The sequence below is a fragment of the Bos taurus genome, chromosome 17 (genome assembly GCF_002263795.3).
Source record: "Bos taurus isolate L1 Dominette 01449 registration number 42190680 breed Hereford chromosome 17, ARS-UCD2.0, whole genome shotgun sequence".
Lineage (NCBI taxonomy): Eukaryota > Metazoa > Chordata > Mammalia > Artiodactyla > Bovidae > Bos > Bos taurus.
This window is the reverse complement of record NC_037344.1, coordinates 29,531,722-29,550,262: the sequence shown is the minus strand read 5'-3', so window position 1 is coordinate 29,550,262 and position 18,541 is coordinate 29,531,722. Positions and strand designations below refer to the sequence as shown.

Genomic DNA, 18,541 nt, shown 5'->3' with positions numbered 1-18,541 from the left:
ACAGCAATGAGATTGTACAACACACCTGTTAGAATGGCCAAATCCAGAACACTGACAACACTAATAAATGTTGGTGAGAATATGGATTAACAGGAACTCTCATTCACTGGCAATATTTTGGAATCTAAAATGGTACAGCCATTTGGAAGATAGTTTGGAAGTTTCTTACAAAACTAAACATACTCTTACATACCATCTAGCAGTCACCCTCCATGGTACTTACCCAAAGGAGCTGAAAACTTATGTCCACATGAAAATCTGTGCATGGATATTTAAAGCAACTTTATTTATAATTGCCCAAATTTGGAAGCAGCCAGGATGTCCTTCGGTAAACTGTGATATATCCAGACAATGAAATAGTATTTGGTAGTAAAAAAGAAATGAGCTATGAAACCATGAAAAGACATGGAAGAACCTTAAATGCATATTACTAAGTGAAAAGGCTACACACTGTAAAATTCCAACTATTTGACATTCTGGAAAAGGAAAACTATGGATAGAAAGACTGTTTTTTTTCTAGGGGTTGAGGGGAAGGAGAGATGAATAGTTGGAACTCGGGATTTTTAGGCTGTGAAAATACTATGTATGACACTGTAATGATAGCTACTTCTTGTTATAAAGTATAGAATGCACAGCACCAAGAGTAAAGGCTAATATAACTGTGAACTTGGGGTGATTATAATGTCAGTGTGGATTGGTCAGTTGTAACAAATGTTACTACTGTGGTGGTAGATGTGCTGGATGTTGATAGTGGAGGAAGCCATGGTCTGGGGAGCAGGGAGTATAGATGGTATAAGGGAAATCTCTATACCTTCCACTCAGTTTGCCATAATGCTAATGTTTCTTTAAAAGATAAAGTATTCATTAAAAAAAAAAAAAAAGCTGAAGGAGTTTGTTACCACTAGATTTGCCCAGTAAGAAATGCTAAAGGTAGTCCTCAGTTTGACATGGACACTTGACAGTAACGTGAACACATATGAAGAAAGAAGCAATTTTGGTAAGAGTTTTACTATAATTTAACTTGTAACTCCACTTTTTACTTTCTATGTCATTTTAAAAGACAAATAACTTTTAAAAAATTACTGCTTTGTTATATACTATATAAAGATTTAATCAGTAACAGAAAGTAGGGAACAGATATGTATAAGAGTAGAGTTTTTGTTAATTATAATCCTCATGACTACCACAAAGAAAATATCTATAGATCATATATAAGAGGAAATGAGAAGAGAGTCAAAATATTTTATTCAGAAGGAAATGAAGCAACACAAAAGTTAGTAAGAGGAAGTGAGGGACAGCAAATCTATAAGGCATATAGAAAACTAATAACAAAATGGCAGGTCCCTCCTTACCAGCAGTTACTTTAAATATGAATAGCTTTCATTTTCCAATCAGAAGACAGAGATTGGTAGAATGGTAAAAAACATGATCCAACTATATACATCTACAGAGACTCATATTAAATTCAAAGACACAAATAGATTGAAAGTGAAAGGATGGTAAAAGATGTACATTTGAGAGAGCTCGGATAGCTGTTTTAATATCAGACAAACTATAAGAAAAATACAAGAGATAAGGACATTATTTATTAATAGAAGGTTCAATATAGAAGACATAGCATTTATGTAACTAATAACAGCCCCTCAGGAGATATATGAAACAAAAACTGACAGAAATAAGAGGAGAAATAAACATTCTGTAAGCATAATTGGAGATTTCAATACCCTGCTTTCAATAATGCATAGATCAACCAACCCAACATAAAATGATAAACAAAATAGAGTACACGAACAACATTATAAGGCAATTAGACCTAACACATTAAAAAATTTTTCACCTAACAATAGCATGTGAATAGTGTGAAAGTCTCTCAGCCGTGTCCGACTCTTTGCGACCCCATGGACTATACAGTCCATGGAACTCGCCAGGCCAGAATACTGGAGTGGGTAGCCTTTCCCTTCTCCAGGGGATCTTCCCAACCCAGGGATCGAACCCAAGCCTCTTGCATTGCAGGTGAATTCTTTACCAGCTAAGCCACGAGGGAAGCCCAAGTATACTGGAGTGGGTAGCCTATCCCTTCTCCAGCAGATCTTCCCGATCCAGGAATGGAACCAGGGTCTCCTGCATTGCAGGCAGATTCTTTACCAACTGATCTATCAGGGAAGGCCGTATCACCTAACAATGGAAGAATACAAGTTCTTAAGATCACGTGGGGCATTCACAATAGACTATATGTTTGACCAGAACAGAATTTCTAATAAATTTTAAAAGAGGTATCACACAAAGTATCTTCTCTGACAACAATGGGATGTTAGAAATCCCTAACAGAAGGAAAATGAAAATTCACAAATATGTAGAAATTAAATAGCATATTCTTAAGTACCCCGTGGCAACCCACTCCAGTACTCGTGCCTGGAAAATCCCATGGATAGAGGAGCCTGCAGTCCATGGGGTCGCTAAGAGTCGGACAAACTGAGCAACTTCACTTTCACTTTTCACTTTCCTGCATTGGAGAAGGAAATGGCAACCCACTCCGGTGTTCTTGCCTGAAGAATCCCAGGGACGGGGGAGCCTGATGGGCTGCTGTCTATGGGGTCGCACAGAGTCGGACACGACTGAAGCGACTTAGCAGCAGCAAGTACCCCATGGGTCAAAGAAGAAATTACAGTGGAAATTAGAAAATACATTTGACCCTCCATATCTTGGATTTCTCATCCATGAAGGAAAAAAAAGAAGATGCAAGAAACTCAAATCAGAAATGAAAATGGAGGCATTATTACTGACATTACAGAGATAGAAGGGATTCTAAGAGAATACTATGAACAAATTGTTTTATATCAAATTACATAACCTATAATAAATTCTTGAAACACATAAATTACCTAAACTAATTTAATAAAAAATAAAAAATTCAACCCACCTATAAGAAATAAAGAGATTGAATCAGTAATCAAAAACCTCTAACAAAATTCTGAATCAAATGGTTTCACTAGTGAATTCTACCAAATATTTGAAGAAGAGTTAGCACTAACTCTCCTCAGACTCTTTCAAAAAACTGAAGAGAAGGGAATAGTTATTCTATTGAGGCCTGCATTACCCTAATACCAAAACCAGATAAAGGCATCACAAGAAAATAAAATTACATACCAGTATCCCTTATAAATAAATGCATATGTCCTCAAAAAATATTAGCAAATTAAATCTAACAGTGTATTAAGAGGATTATTCACCATGACAAATAGGATTTATCCCAGTAGTATGTGATTCAATATAATGTAAGGAAACCAATATAATGCATCATATTAATAGAACCAAGGGGAAAAACTATGTAATCATTTCAACTGACATGGAAAAGTTATTTGATACAATCCACTGTCCTTTCATGATTAAAAAGTCTTAGAATGCTAAAATTAGAGGGAAAATTCCCCAACATGATAAAAGATATTTATGAGAAACCCATGGTGGGCCTTATACTCTGGTGAAAGGCTAAAAGCTGTCATCCTAAGATCAGGAATAAGACAGGGATACATGCTTTTATCATTGGTATTCACTGTTATGCTGGAATTCCTGTGTACAAAATAGACATAAATCAATTGTCTTTCTATATGCAGCACTGAACAATTTGAAAAAGAAATTCAGAAAGCAATTCTATTTACATTAGCATCTTAAAAAAATAAATACTTAGGAATAAATCTAACCAAGGAAGCAAAAGACACACACTGAAAACTAAAAAATTTTAGTAGACCTAAATAAATGGAAAGACAGCCCATTTTCATGGATAGGAAGACTTAACATTGTTAAGACATTATTACAGTTCTAAGTGATCTATATATATTTGACACAGTCCCTGCAAAAATGGAAAAAGCTTATCCTCATTTTTTTATAAAATTGCAGGGAACCCTGAAAAGCCAAAATGAACTTTAAAAAAAATAAAATCGAAGGACCAACACTTGCCAACTTTGAAAGTTACTACAAGGATACAGTAATTAAAACAGTTTGGTCTTGGCTTAAGGACAGACATGTAGACTAATGAAACAGAAAAGAGTCTAGAAATAAACACTGTCGTATATGGTCAGTTTATTTTCTACAGTGGTGCTGTTCAATGAAAGAGAGGATCATCTTTTTAACAAATGGTGCTGGGAAACTGGATATCCAGTGTGTAAAAGGATGAGATCCATACTTTATACCAGATACAAAAAAATTAACTGAAATGGATTGAAGACATAAACCTAAGAGCTAAAACTATAAAACTCTTAGAAGAAAACATAGGGGAACATCTTTATGATGCTAGATTTGACAGTAGTTTCTTGAGCATGACACCAAAGCACAGGCAATAAAAGAGAAAGATAAATTTTACTTCGTCACAATTATGCACTTTTGTATAAAAAAAGAATACTATCAACGTGGAAAGACAACCTACTGAATGTGCTATGCTTAGTCACTCCATCGTGTCCGACTCTTTGTAACCTCATGGACTGTATGTAGCCTGCCAAGCTCCTCTGTCCAAGGGGATTCTCCAGGCAAGAATACTGGAGTGGGTTGCCATGCCCTCCTCCAGGGGATCTTCCCCACCCAGGTATCGAACCCAGGTCTCTGCATTACAGACAGATTCTTTACCATCTGAGCCACCAGGGAAACCCACCTAGTGAATAGGAGAAAACATTTGCAAATTATATATCTGAAAAGGGGGTTAATAGTCTGAGAAAATCTTCAACAACTTCAACACACACACACAAGTTGCTCAGTCATGTCTGACTCTTTGCGACCCCATGGATTATAGCCCACCAGGCTCCTTGGTCCTCCTGAGAAACCCAACAGTTCTCGCACTATGATCTTGGACTTCAGGCCTCTAGGACTGTGAGAATAGAAATTTCTATTGTTTAAGCCACCCAGTCTGTGGTATCTTGTTATGGCAGTTGAGCTAATACAGATGTGTATAATCAAAAAAATTGAAAGTAAATGTTTGTGTGGATGTGGAGAAATTAGAACCCTGTGCTTTGCTCTTGGAAATATAAAATGCTGCAGCCATTGTGGAAAACAGTTTGGCATTTTCTCAAAATGGTAAAACAGAATTACCATATGACCTAGGTATTTTACTCCCAAATCTATATCTAAAAGATATGAAAAGTGTCAGTTGAACAGATATTTTTATGCCCATGTTTATAGAAGCAGTATTCATAATAGCCAGAGGGTAAAAACAATACATAGTCCATCAACATATGACTAGATAACACAATAGGTATATACATACAATGGAATGTGGTTCAACCATAAAGAATAATGAAATTTTGATTTAAGCCTCGACATGAATGGTCCTTGAGAACAAACGTGCTAGTGATACAAGGCAGACTCAGAAGGATGAATTTAGTATGCTTCCACTTATATGAGGTACCTAGAATAGTCAAATTTCAAAGACAAAGTAGAATAGAATTTATTGGGGGCTACAGGGAGAGGGAAAGTATTATTCATTATTTAATGAATAGAGTTTTTGTTGGGGATTATAAAGAAGTTTTTGTTGGAGATAGTAGTGATATAACGTGAATATTTAATACTGATGAGCCACTACACTTAAGAATGATTAAAATTACAAATATCATATATATTTTACAACACACACAAAGTCTTAAAAAAAAAAAAAAGCCACTGATTTCATTAGGTAAGTGTTTAGATATGAGTGGAAACTACTAGGCTTATGGTAACAAAAAGTTTCCAAAATCCTTATTTTTGCATGAAATTTTGATTTTTCCTCAACATTTTGTTGAGGAAATAAACAGATTCATGTTTTCATTTTCAAGGAAATGCCTGTGCCAAAACAAAGTCTGAATAACTAAGTTGTTGTTTAATCTTCTAATTAAAAATGGTATTCCATGAAAAAAATCAGCTAGTCCAGGTCACAACTTTTTTTCAGGAGTGCTTTGACTTAGTACAACAATCATAGTACTGCTGTAACAAATATGCCATAGACTGAGGAGCTTAAATAGCAAGTGTTTATTTCTCAGAGATCTGAGATTTAGGTGCCCACAGATCCTGTGTTTGGTGAGGGCCTGCTTCCTAGTTTGCTCATGACCATCTTGTTGTATCCTCACATAGCAGAGAGCTGAGAGAGCGGGAAGTACTCTTATATCTCCTCTCGTAAGGGCACTAATCCCACTCATGAAGGCTCTGCCATCATGACATATTTACTCCTAAAACCATCACATTGGGGGTTAGCAAGTCAACAAACAGTCCATAACAACAGCCTGATCATACTTTGATATGCTTCAAAAGTGCTTTTCTCCTCCTGATTGTTATAATAAACACATAGAATGAAATTTACCATCTTAGCCATTTTTAAGAGTACAGTTCAGCAGTGTTAAGTATATTCGCATTGTTGTGAAACATCTCCAGAACATTCTCATTTTGCAAAACTAAAGCTTCTGTCCCATTTTGTCACACACAGTAAGATGTACTCAAGTGTTGATAGTTCATAAAGTTAATTTTGTTTGCTTCATCAAGGATCTCTTAAGATAAAACTGGCAAAAGAAAAAAATTCAAGTATTACATAGCAGTGAATAATACAACCAGTAGTAAGTAAGGTTTGGTGCCAATGCTTCAGTTTGCATCAGCAGTTTTATACACCGTTGCTTTAGTACCATCAGTATAAATGTGAACACAACGAAGAGGGCAAATAATGTCTAGAATTTTGAAAATAGTTTTGACCTTGCAGGCTTTCTGAAAGGTTCTTGGAAACCCCTCTAAGTATCTGCAGACCACATATTGAGAACCAGTGATGTAAATCAGTTTTAGGAAGATCACTTTGGTGACAGCATAGAGGAAGGAGGTTGGAAAAACCCAGACACCAGTTAGTTCAAGTGAAAGGAGGAAAGCCTCAATTTGAATAATAGAGTGAAGATGAAAAGGAAAAGATGGATATAGGTGAAATTTCAGAGGTGAAATTGATTTACAGAGTTGTAGGTATGTCTTTAGGATAATGAAAATATTGTCTGTGTGCTGGATTTTATTCCTCATTTCTACTTTTTCAATTTATGTTATTAACCTAATTACTCATAAAAATTGAAAATTTCTCCAGTACCATAAGAAAAAAATAAATATAAACTAAATTAACAGATCTGGAAAAGAGGAGTAAGCTAGCTGGTCAGTTATCTGCTTCTACTTACTGTTTCAGTTTGAGGATTTATGACCATGTCCTTTATCTACTTCTGAATTAACCTATGTGTTGAACATGAGTAGCTGTATATCATTAGTTTAGGAGAGTTTTAGGGGCTAATGCCTTCACTGTTCAGACTCTCAGTAACAAACAGTGCAAATTGTTTTAAACACTTGGTTCTCGATATTTCAGTTTGAAGGTTTTTTCCCCCCTCCTCAAACAGCAGTTCAAATGCTTCGCCTTCAGAAGGTGCACCACTAATAGGAAGTTACGGATGTACTCCTCATTCATTCCCCAAGTTCCAGCACCCTTCTCATGAACTTTTGAAGGAAAACGGCTTTACCCAACAAGTGTACCACAAGTATCGTAGAAGATGCATAAGTGGTAAGATGCTTTCCTTTATATAGTCATCTTTATGATTAAAACATAATTGTAAGAAATTCAAGTTGTAACATTTAATATCAGGTTAAAATATTCTTTTGTTTTGTTTTAATTACCTTAAATATTTTTATATATTCTTTATTCATGTATTTTATAGTTTAGATACATTAGGGAATAAACTTTACTGTGTTCTCATTACTATTAACAAATGCTTAAACTTGAGCAATGAGTCAGAAAAATGATTCTTTGTTTAGAAGAAACCCAAATATGTTTTGGGGATTAATGTATTTCAGCTTTCTTTATTTTATGCTGTGTAAAATGTCTGCCATTTTGACTTTTTTCAGAGAGAAAACGCTTGGGAATTGGCCAGTCCCAAGAAATGAATACCCTCTTTCGTTTCTGGTCCTTTTTCCTCAGAGATCACTTCAATAAAAAAATGTATGAGGAATTTAGACAACTTGCTTGGGAAGATGCAAAAGAAAATTACAGGTCAAATATTTTCTCCTATTTTTACACTTGGAGGGAGTTTTTATTTTTTAAAGTTAATTTATTTTTGTCTGAACTGGGTCTTCATTGCTATGCATGGGCTTTCTCTAGTTGCACCAAGTGCATGGGCTTCTCACTGCAATAGCTTCTCTCGTTTCGGTGCACAGGCTCTAGTTCAAATGGCTCAGTAGTTGTGGCTCACGGGCTTAGTTGCCCCGTGGCATGTGGGATCTTCCTGACCCAGGGATAGAATCCATGTCCCCTGCATTGGCCTGCAGATTCTTAACCATCAGGGAAGTCCCTGAAGTAGTCTGATTTTGGACTGTGAAAATACCATGTGATAGCTAAGGAAAAGATTGTATTAATTTTCTATTGCTGGATAGCAGAATACTCCAGAAATTAAAAGCTTAAAATAACAAACATTTATTAGGTAATAGTTTCTAAGGGTCAAGGCTCCAGGAACAACTTTACTGAGAATCTCTGGCTCAGTTCCTCTGTAGGATTGCAGTCAAGGTATTAGATGGGGGCTGCAGTCTCTGAAGAGATTAGAGGATCTTCTTCAAGCTCATTCACTTAGATATTGGCAAGAGGCTTAAGTACCTCACCACCTAGGCCTCCCCATAGACATTTCACCATATGACTTCACTCAGAGTGAATGATCTCAAAAAGAGGAGAACTTCCAAGATGGAAGCTTCAATGTCTTACATAACCTACACCTGAAACTAACATCACTTCTGCCATATTATTGTGTTCACACAAACCAACCCTGGTATAATATAGGAGGGAGCTGCACAGGTTTGTGTATATCAGGAGGTGGGACTGTCCAGAACTGTATTAGTGGCTGGTACAAAAGCCAAATGAAATTTGAAAGACATTTTTCTCTCTCTTGCCCCCGCCATTACAGATTTCCCTTGGATGTGCATATATACATCCCCAAACTGATACATGCTTAGAGCCAAACCAATTGTTAAGATTCCTTGAGACAAGAAGAAGTAAGGCCTTTCATGATACCTCCTGACTCACCTGTTCAATCTCATTTTTTCCTACTACAGTTGACCCTTCGACAATACCAATTTGAACCTGAATGGGTCCACTTATATGCATGTTTTCTTCAGTTGTAAATACTATAGTACTCCATAATCCATGTGTGATTGGATCTGTGGAGTTCTCTTGTAAAGCTCAAATAAGAATCCATTGTTAATCAGTTTGTGATCTTCAAGAGAAATACAAGATGCTGCAAAAATTTTTTTCTGAAAAAAAAAAATTGTTTTTTACACTTGCACTGACTTGTGTAAAAATAAAGCCTATTTAGTTTTCATCTAGAATCTTGATCAGGAATGATAGATAAATGGCATGTATACCTCATTACTGACATCTCTAATCAATCCCAGCATTATTTAATATTGTTCTTGAATTCAGATTTATAGTCTTTCTTCTCACACCTTTAATGGCTACTGCCAGTTAATCTGAGTTGGCACAAAAGGCAAAATTTGCCATTTCTTTAAAAAAAGGTTTTTTTTAAATTTTATATTGGGGTATAGTGATTTATATATATAGTGATTATATATATATATTATATATATATATATATAGTGATTTATAGTGCTGTGTTTCAGGTGTACAGCAGAGTGATTCATTTATACATATATCCATTTTTTTCCAGATTCTTTGCCCAGATAGGTTGAGTAGTTTCCTGTACTATACAGTAGGTCCTTGCTAATTATCTGTTTTATATATAGTAGTGTGTATATGTTAATCCCAATCTCCTAATTTATCCCTACCCCTACCTTTCCCCTTTGATAACCATTAGTTTGTTTTCAAGATCTGTGAGTCTGTTTCTGTCTTATAAATAAGTTCATTTGTATCATCTTTTTAGATGCCATATATAATATTATATGATATTTGTCTTCCTCTGTCTGACTTCACTTAGTATGAGAATCTCTAGGTCCATCCATGTTGCTGCAAGTGGCATTATTTTATTATTTATTTATGGCTGAGTAGGTTCCATTGTATATATGTACACATCTTCTTTATCCATTCATCTGTTGATGGACATTTAGGTTGCTTCCATATCTTGGCTATGGTAAATAGTGCTACTGTGAACATTGGGGTGCATGTATCTTTTCAGATTATAGTTTTCTCCAGATATATGCTCTGGAATGAGATTGCTCGGTCATATGGTAGTTCTATTTTTCACTTTTCTCTGTACTGTTCTTCATAGTGCCTGATCTAGATATTCTCATTCAAACTGTGGTATGCTACCCATTAATGGGTTGAAATCAATTTAATGGTTTTAACTTACTTAAAAAAATAGTAAATGCAGGGGACGTGGGTTCATCCTTGGTCAGGGAACTAAGATCCTCCATGTCGTGGGGCAACTAAGTCTGCATACTGCAACTACTGCAGATTCCACATGATGCAGTGAAGAACCCATGTGGCACAACTAAGACCTGACTCAGCCAAATAAATTGTAGGTCAGTTGTTCAGTCGTGTCGGACTCTTTGCAACCCCATGGACTGCAGCACACCAAACTTCCCTGTCCTTCACTATCTCCCAGAGTGTGCTCAAACTCATGTCCATTGAGTCGGTGATGCCATTCAGCCATCTCATTCTCTGTCGCCTCCTTCTCCTCCTTCTGTCAATCTTTCCCAGCATCAGGATCTTTTTTAATGAGTTGACTGTTCGCATCAGGCGGCCAGAGTATTGGAGCTTCAACTTCAGCATCAGTCCTTGCCATGAATATTCAGGGTTGATTTCCTTTAAGATTGATGGGTTTGATCTCCTTTCTGTCCAAGGGACTCTCGAGTCTTCTCCAGTACCACAATTCCAAAGCTTTGATTCTTCAGTACTCAACCTTCTTTATGGTCCAGCTCTCACATCCATACATGACTACTGGAAAAACCATAGTTTTGGCTATACAGACTGTCAGCAGCAACCTGATGTCTCCGCTTTTCAATATGCTGTCTAGGTTTGTCATAGTTTTCTTTCCAAAGAGCAAGCACCTTTTCATTTCATGGCTGTAGTCACTGTCCACAGTGATTGGAGCCCAAGAAAATAAATTCTATCACTGTTTCCACCTTTTCCCCATCTATATGCCATGAAATGATAGGACCAGATGTTATGATCTTAGTTTTATGAATGTTGACTTTTGAGAGGGTAACAGGCAGGAAGGCCAGGGGTCTCCAAACAGAGGAAATAGACAGCAAGTGTCAGACATATTTTCTCTCTCTCTTAAGCGGCAGGACGAAACAAACTACAAGTGTCCAGATTTTTTCACCTTTTCTATGCAAATTTAAATAGGGTGGCCACATGCATCTCGAACCTCCTTGCAAGCACAGAGGCTCGGGCTATTGGCCCGCACACCACTACGCATGTGTATCAACTACAAGGGTGGGTGATGGAGTTGAGGCTTTCTATTAACACCACAGCCAAAGAGGAGGGTAATACTGTGCCTCTTTGTCAAGCCAAACCCTCCCCCAGCTTTATTAATCTTCAAGCAAGTTCCCCACCAGCCACTTTGCTGAAAATCCTGCCAACAAAGTTGCCTGCAGTATTGACCACAGCCCAAGGAATGCCTAGGACTCCTAGAATAGGTTTATTTTCCTGTGGAATGTGGAGAAGACGAAAGCAGTGTTAGACCTGAATACAGACATGAGGAGAAAGTGAGAAAGCAGTGATTGAGAAGAGAATTTCACATTGGCTTCAACTCTTTGAATGGTTTTTCAGAGACTTCTTTTTTTAAAAAAAAGTTTTTATTAATATTTGTATTGGGGCGTAACCAATTAACGGTTGTGAAAGTCCTGCAGTCAATCCTGCTGGCCTTCAAAGTCACATTCTCTGGGAATTCCTAGTCCTTTGTCATTGTTGGGTTCCAGTGTCCTGTCAATTGTTGTTAAACAGCTAGTTGCGATTTTGGTGGTCTCACAGGAGATGAGTGCATGACTTGGTCTCATAGGAGAAGGTGAGTGCCATCTTAAATCTGTTTCTAGAGAGACTTCTTTATTCTGTATGAATAAGGAAGACTGTGCAGTGATGTATGTCATAAACCATCACAATATTGTTAGTTATCCTCCAATTAAAAATAAAGTTAAAAAAAGGAAGACTGAGCAGGAATAAGGCTAAAGTGAAGCTTGAGGAATTGGGGTTGGGCACTGAAAAAATTTTGGCTAAGCTATTATCTAAGAAAAAAGAGAAATAATCAAAATAATTTTAGAAAGAGAGGGGCTCTGACGCTTGTGGATAAGTTTGGACCTACTTGCTTGGAAAGAGGAAGGATATGTTATGTTTGGACATATGTTTGTTTCATCATCTTCATCAAAATGCAATTTTTGAATAAGATCTGAATGGGTTTCCCTCTAGCCTTAGATAGTGATCTCTCCATTCACACTTAAAATTTAAGAGTTATGCTCCCATTAGAATGGCATCAAGAAAACAAAGAATGACAGTTGCTGTTGAGGATGTGGTGAAAAAGGAACCTTTATATACTGTTGGTGGAAATGTAAATTGGTCCAATCACTATGGAAAGCAATAAAGAGATTCCTCAAAAAACTAAAAATAATCTGCCATGTGACCCAGCAGTTCCACTACTGGGTATATACCCAAAGGAAATGAAAACAGTATTTTGAAGAGAGAAGTGCACTCCCATGTTTATTGCAGTGTTCCCAATAGCCAAGATGGCAAATAGATGGGGAAGCAATGGAAACAGTGACAGACTTTATTTTTTTGGGCTCCAAAATCACTGCAGATGGTGACTGCAGCCATGAAATTAAAAGGCATTTGTTCCTTGAAAGAAAAGTTATGACCAACCTAGACAGCATATTAAAAAGCAGAGACATTACTTTGCCTACAAAGGTCCATCTAGTCAAAGCTATGGTTTTTCCAGTAGTCATGTATGGATGTGAGAATTGGACTACAAAGAAAGCTGAGCACCAAAGAATTGATGCTTTTGAACTGTGGTGTTGGAGAAGACTCTTGAGAATCCCTTGGACTGTAAGGAGATCCAACCAGTCAATCTTCAAGGAAATCAGTCCTAAATATTCCTTGGAAGGATTAATGCTGAAGCTGAAACTCCAAAACTTTGGCCACCTAATGTGAAGAACTGACTCATTTGAAAAGACCCTGATGCTGGGAAAGATTGAAGGTGGGAGGAGAAGGGGACAACAGAGGATGAGATGGTTGGATGACATGAGTTTGGATAAACTCCAGGAGTTGGTGATGGACAGGGAAGCCTGGTGTGCTGCAGTCCATGGGGTTGCAAAGAATTGGACACGACTGAGCGACTGAACTGAACTGAACTGGAGACAACCTAAGTGCCCTTCAGAGAATGAATGGATAAAAAAGATGCAGTATGTATATGCAATGGAATATTATTCAGCCATAAGAATATTCAGCCAGTTTCCAACAACACAAGAGAAGACCCTACACATGGACATCACCAGATGGTCAACACCGAAATCAGATTGATTATATTCTTTGCAGGCAAAGGTGGAGAAGCTCTATACAGTCAGCAAAAACAAGACTGGGAGCTGACTGTGGTTCAGATCGTGAACTCCTTATTGCCAAATTCAGACTTAAATTGAAGAAAGTAGGGAAAACCAGTAGACCATTCAGGTATGACCTGAATCAAATCCCTTATGATTATACAGTGCAAGTAACAAATAGATTAAAGGGATTAGATCTAATAGAGTGCCTGAAGAACTAAACACAGAGGTTCATGATGTTTTACAGGAGGCAGTGATCAAGACCATTCCCGAGAAAAAGAAAGGCAAATGGTTGTCTGACAAGGGCTTACAAATAGCTGAGAAAAGACAAGGTAAAGGCAAAGGAGAAAAGGAAAGATATACCCATCTGAACGCAAAGTTCCAAATAACAAGGAGAGATAAGAAAGCCTTCCTCAGTGATCAGTGCAAAGAAATAGAGGAAAACAATAAAATGGGAAAGACTAGAGATCTCTTCAAGAAAATTAAAGATACCAAGGGAACATTTCATGCAAAGATGGGCTCAATAAAGGACAGAAATGGTATGGACCTAACAGAAGCAGAACATATTAAGAAGAGGTAGCAAAAATACACAGAAGAACTATACAAAAAAGATCATTTTGACCCAGATAACCACGATGGTGTGATCTTTCACCTAGAGCCAGACATCCTGGAACGTGAAGTCAAGTGGGCCTTAGGAAGCATCACTACGAACAAAGCTAGTGGAGGTGATGGAATTCCAGTTGAGCTATTTCAAATCCTGAAAGATGATGCTGTGAAAGTGCTACAGTCAATATGCCAACAAATTAGAAAAACTCAGCAGTGGCCACAGGACTGGAAAATGTCCATTTTTTCTTCCTTGGAAGAAAAGTTATGACCAACCTAGACAGCATATTAAAAAGCAGAGACATTACTTTGCCTACAAAGGTCCATCGAGTCAAAGCTATGGTTTTTCCAGTAGTCATCTATGGATGTGAGAATTGGACTATAAAGAAATCTGAGTGCCAAAGAATTGATGCTTTTGAACTGTGATGTTGGAGAAGACTCTTGAGAGTCCCTTGGACTGTAAGGAGATCCAACCAGTCAATCTTCAAGGAAATCAGTCCTGAATATTCTTTGGAAGGACTGATGCTGAAGCTGAAACTCCAATACTTTGGCCACCTGATGTGAATGCCAATCCCAAAGAAAGGCAATGCCAAAAAATGTTCAAACTACCACACAATTGCACTCATCTCACACGCTAGCAAAGTAATGCTCAAAATTCTACAAGCCAGGCTTTAACAGTACGTGACCCATGAACTTCCAGATGGTCAAGCTGGATTTAGAAAAGGCAGAGTAACCAGAGATCAAATTGCCAACATCTGCTGGGTCATCAAAAAAGCAAGATAGTTTCAGAAAAACATCTACTTCTGCTTTATTGACTATGCCAAAGCCTTTGACTCTGTGGATCACAACAAACTGAGGAAAATTCTTTAAATGATGGGAATACCAGACCACCTCTCCTGCCTCCTGAGAAAACTGTATGTAGGTCAAAAAGCAACAGTTAGAACCGGACATGGAACAATGGACTGGTTCCAAATGGGGAAAGGAGTACGTCAAGGCTGTATATTGTCACTCTGCTCATTTAACTTATATGCAGAGTACATCATGAGAAACACATGAAGCACAAGCTGGAATCAAGATTGCTGGGAGATATATCAATAACCTTAGATACACAGATGAAACCACCCTTATGGCCGAAAGCAAAGAACTAAAGAGCCTCTTGATGAAAGTGAAAGAGGAGAGTGAAAAAGTTGGCTTAAAGCTCAACATTCAGAAAACTAAGATCGTGGTATCCGGTCCCATCACTTCATGGCAAATAGATGGGGAAACAGTGGAAACAGTGTCAGACTTTATTTTTTTGGGCTCCAAAATCACTGCAGATGGTGACTGCAGCCATGAAATTGAAAGACGCTTGCTCCTTGGAAGAAAAGTTATGACCAACCTAGACAGCATATTAAAAAGCAGAGACATTACTTTGCCTACAAAGGTCCATCTAGTCAAAGCTATGTTTTTTCCAGTAGTCATCTATGGATGTGAGAATTGGACTATAAAGAAATCTGATTGCCAAAGAATTGATGCTTTTGAACTGTGATGTTGGAGAAGACTCTTGAGAGTCCCTTGGACTGTAAGGAGATCCAGCCAGTCAATCTTCAAGGAAATCAGTCCTGAATATTCTTTGGAAGGACTGATGCTGAAGCTGAAACTCCAATACTTTGGCCACCTGATGCAAAGAACCGACTCATTTGAAGAGACCCTGGGAAAGATTGAAGGTGGAAGGAGAAGGGGATGACAGAGAATGAGATGGTTGGAATGCATCACTGATGCGATGGACATGAGTTTGAGTAGGCTCGATGGACATGAGTTTGAGTAGACTCCAGGAGTTGGTGATGGACAGGAAACCCTGGTGTGCTGCAGTCCATGGGGTTGCAAAGAGTCAAACACAACTGAGCAACTGAATTGAACTGACCTGAACCAAATTTAAAAAGAGGTTTCTTTTAAATTCTGTGTTTCCGTGAGGACACCTGGCTCCACCAGAACTTAACGTTTCTCAAACCTTGAGCTAGCTGATGAGATGCGTTTTTGTTTTGGAAATGTTTGTCTTAAGCTATGTTAATGAACTATGCATTGACCCTAGACTCTGTCTTCAAGTTGTTTCTACCCAAGACTCATGAACCTACTTGACAAACCAGTATGTTTTACTCATGCAAATTTTTTCTAAAGCTATGTTAATGAGACTGTATTTGCTTGAGAACCTGCCTTTCTTCAAGATTCATGTCAATCATTTTATGGCTGGGGCAACTCACCTTGTGCCATTGTTATGTCAAAATGCATGTTGTGGGTGAGGGGCCTGGTGCCAGTCTCTGAGTTTGGAGACATTTCCTTTCTCTAATTAGCTGACTGCTGCTGCTGCTGCTAAGTCACTTCAGTCGTGTCTGACTCTGTGCGACCCCATAGACGGCAAACTGCTAGTAGCTATAACATCTGGCTAAAGACCAGCAGGGGGGCACTCTTTATGCCCTCTTCTGATGTCTATGTCAGAAGCTTTCTCTATCTCTTTTATACTTTAATAAAACTTTATCACACAGAAGCTCTGAGTGATCAAGCCTCGTCACTGGCCCTGGATGGAATTCCTCCCCTCAGGACACCAAGAATTACTGGAGTCGTTCGTCGCTTAACAACAATCTTTCAGTTTTAAACCAACCTTTTCACTCTGCTCTTTCACCCTCATCAAGAGACTCTTTAGTTTTTCTTTGCTTTCTGACATTAGAGTGGTATCATCTGCATATCTGAGGTTGTTGATATTTCTTCTGACAATCTTGATTCCAGCTTGTGATTGATCCGGCCTGGCATTTCACATGATGTACTCTGCATAAGCAGGGTGACTGTATACAGCCTTCATGTGCATCTTTCCTAGTTTTGAACCAGACCTTTGTTCCATGTCTGGTTCTAACTGTTGCTTCCTGACCTGCATACAAGTTTCTCAGGAGGCAGGTCAGGTTGTCTGGTATTCCCATCTCTTCAAGAATTTTCCACAGTTGGTTGTGATCCACAGAGTCAAAGGCTTCGGTGTAGTCAGTGAAGCAAAGTAGACGTTTTTCTGGAATTCCCTTGCTTTTTCTATGACCCAGCAGATGTTGGCAATTTGATCTCTGGTTCCTCTGCCTTTTTTAAATCCAGCTTGAACATCTGGAAGTTCTCTGTTCATGTAGTGTTGAAGACTATCTTGAAGGATTTTGAGTATTACCTTACTAGCATGTGAAATGAGCACAATTGTGTGACATTTTGAACATTTTTTGGCACTGCTTTTCTCTGGGATTGGAATGAAAACTGACCTTTTCCAGGTCTATGGCACTGCTGAGTTTTCCAAATTTGCTGGCATATTGAGTGCAGCACTTTAACAGCATTGTCTTTTAGGATTTTTAATAGCTCAGCTGGAATTCCATCACCTCCACTGCCTTTGTAGTAATGCTTACTAAAGTCCACTTGACTTCCACACTCCAGGATGTCTGGCTCTAGGTGAGTGACCACACCATCATGATTATTTGGATCTTCTGTGTATTCTTGTCACCTCTTCATAATCTCTTCTGCATCTGTTAGGTCCTTGTCATTTCTCTCCTTTTTTGTGCCCATCTTTGCATGAACTGTTTCCTTGGTATCTTTAATTTTCTTGAAGAGATCTCTAGTCTTTCCCATTCTATTGTTTTCCTCCATTTCTTTGCACTGTTCATGTAAGGCTTCTTATCTCTAGTTGCTATTCTCTGGATCTGCATCCAGTTGGGTATATCTTTCCCCTTTTCCTTTGCATTTTGCTTCTCTTCTTTTCTCAGCTATTTGTAATGTCTCCTCAGACAACCATTTTGCCTTCTTGCATTTCTTTTTCTTTGGGATGTTTTTGGTCACTGCCTCCTTGTACAGTGTTATGAACTTACATCGTAGTTCTTCAGGCACTCTGTCTACCAGATCTAATCCCTTGAATCTATTTGTTACCTTCACTGTATAACCATAAGGGATTTGATTTAGGTCATATCTGAATGGTCTAGTGGTTTTCCTTACTTTCTTCAATTTAAGCCTCAATTTTCAATGAGGAGCTCCTGAGCTGAGCTACAGTCAGCTTCAGGTCTTGTTTTTGCTGACTGTATAGAGCTTTTCCATCTTCAGCTGCCAAGAATATAATCAATCTGATTTCAGTATTGACCATCTGGTGATGTCCATGTGTAGAGTCTTTCCTTGTGTTGTTGAAAGGGGGTCTTTGCTATGACCAGTGCGTTCTCTTGGCAAAACTCTTAGCCTTTGACCTGCTTCATTTTGTACTCCATGGTCAAACTTGCTTGTTACTCCAGGTATCTCTTGACTCCTACTTTTGTATTCTAGTCCCCTATGATGAAAAGGACATCTTTTATTAGTTCTAGAAGGTCTTGTAAGTTTTCATAGAACTGTTTGACTTCAGCCTCTTCAGCAATAATGGCTGGTGCATAGATGTGGATTACTGTGATATTGAATGGTTTGC

General features: G+C 38.0%; 1 protein-coding gene and 1 long non-coding RNA gene across 8 annotated transcripts in view; one reads left to right on the top strand and one right to left on the bottom strand.

Moving 5' to 3' along the window:
- Nucleotides 1–18,541, bottom strand: part of LOC112442022 (uncharacterized) — a 53,297-nt gene that overhangs the window by 17,233 nt on the left and 17,523 nt on the right. The window contains exon 3 of one of the 2 annotated variants that reach the window (XR_003030006.2): nucleotides 1–18,409. This exon is cut by the window's left edge and continues 17,233 nt beyond it. This is a non-coding gene — a long non-coding RNA (uncharacterized lncRNA). The other variant, XR_003030003.2, reaches the window with a different exon arrangement.
- LARP1B (La ribonucleoprotein 1B) overlaps nucleotides 1–18,541 on the top strand; it is a 139,314-nt gene that overhangs the window by 113,751 nt on the left and 7,022 nt on the right. For 4 of the 6 annotated variants that reach the window (XM_059876269.1, XM_024977583.2, XM_059876270.1 and 1 more), the window contains 2 exons: nucleotides 7,371–7,531; nucleotides 7,873–8,017. The exons of 1 other annotated variant lie outside the window; for it this stretch is intronic. In XM_059876269.1, coding sequence (XP_059732252.1) covers nucleotides 7,371–7,531; nucleotides 7,873–8,017 — 306 coding nt within the window. Of the gene's footprint in view, nucleotides 1–7,339; nucleotides 7,532–7,872; nucleotides 8,018–18,541 lie in introns of those variants that run through there. One more of the 6 variants, XM_059876272.1, reaches the window with a different exon arrangement.